The 4917-nt window shown below is 37.6% G+C and overlaps 1 protein-coding gene across 1 annotated transcript in view; it reads right to left on the minus strand.

The window, feature by feature from the left end:
• ZGRF1 (zinc finger GRF-type containing 1) overlaps positions 1-4917 on the minus strand; it is an 88528-nt gene that overhangs the window by 54143 nt on the left and 29468 nt on the right. Inside the window, exons 9-10 of the mRNA XM_037732324.1 lie at positions 3278-3361; positions 337-522 (exon numbers count right to left, since the gene is read on the minus strand). Of these exons, the coding sequence (XP_037588252.1) occupies positions 337-522; positions 3278-3361 (270 nt within the window). The remainder of the gene's footprint in view (positions 1-336; positions 523-3277; positions 3362-4917) is intronic.

A 4917-nucleotide genomic window follows, 5' to 3' on the forward strand; every position in this document is an offset into this window, starting at 1 on the left:
AAAAAAAAAAAAAAAAGAAGAAGAAGAAAAAAGTTTATTAGATGTAAACAGATGAGTATATTCTCTGTGTAATCTACCTGTTTGCTTTTGTCATGAATTTCTTGTCTCCTCTGAAGTGAAAAGTAATCTGTTAAGCTCCCAATCCTAAAAAGGTAATACATCTTTCAAGCAAAATACTTTTGTTTTTTAGTTTTATTTAAGATATTATGCTTCTTGTCAATTTACTGTACTCCTTTTTAACTTATAACTGTACAAACAACTATACTATTTTTAAAAATTATATTATAAACATAAAGAAAATGACTTGGCACAATGCAACTATAAACATATTTTTACCTGCAAGAAGTCAATCTGCATACACATGCTAGGTAACTTTGGTGACAAAAAACAAGTGTCTGTCACGAAGTTTTCATACTCAATGCTATCTGGAAACTGACTGCATCCCAGCTGTGAGCTGTGTCCTCGGACCATTAAACCACTAGCAGCTGATCCTTTTACTTGATGTCCTTGAAACTCAACAGGCTACAGGTAAATTATTAAAAATAAGAACTGCATAACTATATATTGACATATATATTCACACAAAGTCAACACATAGAATATAATATATAATTCAGCTTTTTATTACCAGGAACTAATGTAAATAATTACCAGGAGTTGAAAACCAGAAAATTCTCCCGTTATCCTAAAACATATGTTACGGGTAACTAATTCAAAGTGCATCAATTCAATTTAACTGCATTTAAGTTCAACATTAGAAAGTATGATTTAGGCTGGGCGTGGTGGCTCACATCTATAATTCTTGTGCTTTAGGAGGCTAAGGCAGGCGGATCACCTGAGGTCAGGAGTTAGAGCCTGGCCAACGTGGTAAAATCCCACCTCTACTAAAAATACAAAAAATTAGCCGGGCGTGGTGGTAGGCACCTGTAATCCCAGCTACTTGGGAGCCTGAGGCAGGCAAATTGCTTGAACCCAGGAGGTGGAGGTTGCAGTGAGCCAAGATTATGCCACTGCCCTCATGAATTTCTTGTCTCTACTAAAAAATACAAAATTAGCCGGGCGTGGTGGCACATGCCTGTAATCTCAGCTACCCTTGAGGCTGAGGCAGGAGAATCGCTTGAACCTGGGAGGCGGAGGTTGCGGTGAGCCAAGATTGTGCCATTGCACTCCAGCCTGGGCAACAAGAGCAAAGCTCTGTTTTGCTCCCAAAAAAAAAAAAAAAAAAGTATAATTTATAGCCAATGATGGGAGAAAAAAATGAATAAGTATAATTTTATTATGAGCATAAAGATGAGCATAATAATAATGGCTAATTAAACCAGAAATATTTAGTTGCTTCTTTCTCTCTGTTTCCACTATATATTACACAACTGTGCATTACATGTAATATTATATATTACAAACTTACAACTTCACACTACAATGAAGTTTTTCCTTATTTCTATACTAATTGCACTGTAAACCCCTTGATGGCAGAGATCTTATGCTTCATCTAGGTATCAACTGTATTTAACACAGTACTCGGTGTACAGGAAGCAATCAATAAACAGCCAGTAACAGGAAAGGAAAAATGAGAAAGAATGCAAACAGCATTTCTCTTTACTTAGGGGTTTTTGTAAAATATCAGGCTTAACTGCAGGATGGGTGGTGGACTCTCTGCCTCTCAGTGGAAAGATGTGATATCCTACTGCTCTGGGAGCAAAGAGTGTGATTCCAATACAGATACGTTCCTTAGAGAGGTTCTTTCATTCAGTCCGCTTTTTTCAGGCTTCAAATGGCTTTCTCTGCTGCCCCCTGGAGGGTTCTAGGATTTTTACTCCATACAAAGTAAAGCCCACCCAAAATGTAAAAAATAAGACTGATAATAGAGTCAAAGGAATGTAGATAATGGATTAATTCATTTTTAACTAACAAAATGACAATAATGTATAATTTGAATATACTCTTATTCAAAGATGAAGACTGTAAGTCACACATTTGAAAGAAAAATCTAATTTAAATGCCTCTTTAACAGGACTTTGGTGGAAAATAATCTTCTGAATTTAAAAACAGGCTCACACCTGTAATCCCAACACTTTGGGAAGCTGAGGCAGGTGGATCACCTGAGGTTGGGAGTTCGAGACCAGCCTGACCAACATGGAGAAACCCTGCCTCTACTAAAAAATACAAAATTAGCCGGGCGTGGTAGCACATGCCTGTAATCTCAGCTACTCTCGAGGCTGAGGCAGGAGAATCGCTTGAACCTGGGAGGCAGAGGTTTTGGTGAGCCGAGATTGTGCCATTGCACTCCAGCCTGGGCAACAAGAGCAAAACTCTGTTTTGCTCAAAAAAAAGAAAAAAAAAAGAAAACATAAACATTGCAATAAAAATGAGTCTCAACTGTTAAAGATTCTATATATTTCTGCTTTGTATGATGGGTAATGCATACTCCCCACAAGGAAATAGGTACCTTGCCTTCTCTTCCTCCTTTTTTTTTTGAGACAGTTTTGTTCTGTCACCCGTGCTGGAGCACAATAGCACAGTGTTGACTCACTGTAACCTCTGCCTCCCAGGTTCTAGTGATTTTCATGCCTCAGCCTCCAGAGTAGCTGGGACTGCAGGTGTCTATCACCACACCTGGCTAGTTTTTGTATTTTTAGTAAAGATGGGGTTTTGCCATGTTGATCAGGCTGGTCTCAAACTCCTGGCCTCAAGTGATTCACCCACCCTGGCCTCCCAAAGTGCTGGAATTACAGGAAGGAGTCACTGTGCCTAGCTAAAATAGGTACCTTGCCTTCTATACCACCATGTAGATCTCTTCCAGAGATGTCTTGGGTTTTAGGAGTAGAACTCCTATTTACATTTTTATGCTGTTCTCTGTTAATTTTTTATATAGAATAGGTAGCACTACTTAGAGCTTGGTTATATACACTTCTATATACTCAGAAGTATAAGTGGTAGAATAGACTATAATAAGTTAAAAGCTATAAAGACATTCATTTTGTTCCCCACAGAGTATTCATTAATTGTACTCTACATGGCTTTGTGTCCAACCCCTAGTGTACCCTATGTATGGTAAGATACTGTAAACACTGTATTACTAGCTCATTAGTAGTATTGAGAAAGTTCAAGACCAAAAAGGGGGGCAGGAGTCAATTAGTTTTTCTTGTTCTTAAAGCCAGAATCATTTATTATGCTACTAAATTTCTGCCTGTGAAAACTCTGATACTTGAGTTAAAAAAAAAAAAGAGAGAAAATATAATTTGCTAGAGAAATTGATGTTCTTCCCAAATTTTACCTTAAGATCACAGATTTTCCTCTCTGTTTGTTTAGGAATAACAGCTAGAAAAGCAGTCTCTTCTTTACTTCCCAAGGAAGGGAACTAGAATAAAACATCAGTAAGTTATCTAGTTAGCTAGAATAGTTTCACAAGTGGTTCATGATTTTGATGGAAAAATAATTGCAAAACTGAAGTTTGCCCTGTAAAAACACACTTGCCATCTCTATCTTCTTTTCTCTACACAAACATACAAATCATCTCTCCCTGGCAAAGGGGTACTCTAGTGGATAAGTAATTTGAAAACGTACCATATTAGAAAACTCTGATTCTAAATTTTTAATTAAATCTTTGAACACTAGAAAAAATTGCCATGTACATAATAAATCTCCTGTCAAACCTAACACTATGTTAATGTAGATCATTTATTTTTAAATTAGTAAGAAATAAAAGGAAGAAAAATGGAAACAATGTAACTGACTATTTGAAAATGGAATCATCTAGCAATCACAAAACACGATATTGATAACAGTAACAACTCATTTTTAGTTAATCAAGCAATATACAAAATAACCATAATTTTTCATAAGATTTGGATAGACACAGAAAATGAATTGAACTACAAAAATAATTGTTTAAATGTTTAACAAATATGGAGAAAAAACACTTTCCTAACAGACCGGAGAGGTAGTCTATTCTTCAAATAATGGCCACTTTCCTTTAATAACACTTATATATAAACACAACTGCCAACCAAGTAGTTCTTAAAAATATTGAATCTATATTTTGAAATTAGAATTTTCTTTTCTTTTTTTTTTTTTTTTTTTTTTTAAGACACAGAGTCTTGCTCTGTCACCCAGGCTGGAGTACAGTGGCGCAATCATTGCTCACTGCAGCCTTGACCTCTGGGCTCAAGTAATCCTCCTACTTCAACCTCCTGAGTAACTGAGACTAAAGGCATGTGCTACCACACCAGCTAATTATTCTTATTTTCAAAATTTTTTTTAGAGATGGAGTCCCACTGTATTGCCCAGGCTGATCTCAAATTCCTCGCCTCAAATGATACTCCTGTCTTGGCCTCCTAAAGTGTTGGAAGTACAGATGTGAGCCACTGTGCCCAGCCAGAATTACAATTTTCTAATATACAGTTTTCAAAATTCTCTGTTGGAATAGTTCTTTTGCAATGTGTAGTTAATTACACTTTCAAAAATGAGGCGGAAGTGGCATTAAAAACATTCTATATTTTGGTGAGAGGTTGTTTCAGAGTGTTGTAGTCAAAAAGAGCCAATATAGGCTGGGTGCAGCCTATAATCCCAGCACTTTGGGAAGCTGAGGTGGGAGGATCGCTTGAGGCCAGGAGTTTGAGACCAGCCTGAACAATACAGTCAGACTCCATCTCTTCAAATAATTATCCAGGCATGGTACTGTACACCTGTGGTTCCAGTTACTTGGGAGGCTGAAGGAGGAGGATGCCTTGAGTGCAGGAGGCCAAGGCTGCAGTGAGCTGTGATTGTGCCACTGCACTCTAGTCTGGGTGACAGAATAAGAACCTGTCTGAAAAAAGAGAAAAAGCCGGGCGCGGTGGCTCAAGCCTGTAATCCCAGCACTTTGGGAGGCCGAGGCGGGTGGATCACGAGGTCAAGAGATCGAGACCATCCTGG

The sequence above is a fragment of the Cebus imitator genome, unplaced genomic scaffold (genome assembly GCF_001604975.1).
Source record: "Cebus imitator isolate Cc_AM_T3 unplaced genomic scaffold, Cebus_imitator-1.0 Scaffold17, whole genome shotgun sequence".
Classification (NCBI taxonomy): Eukaryota; Metazoa; Chordata; class Mammalia; order Primates; family Cebidae; genus Cebus; species Cebus imitator.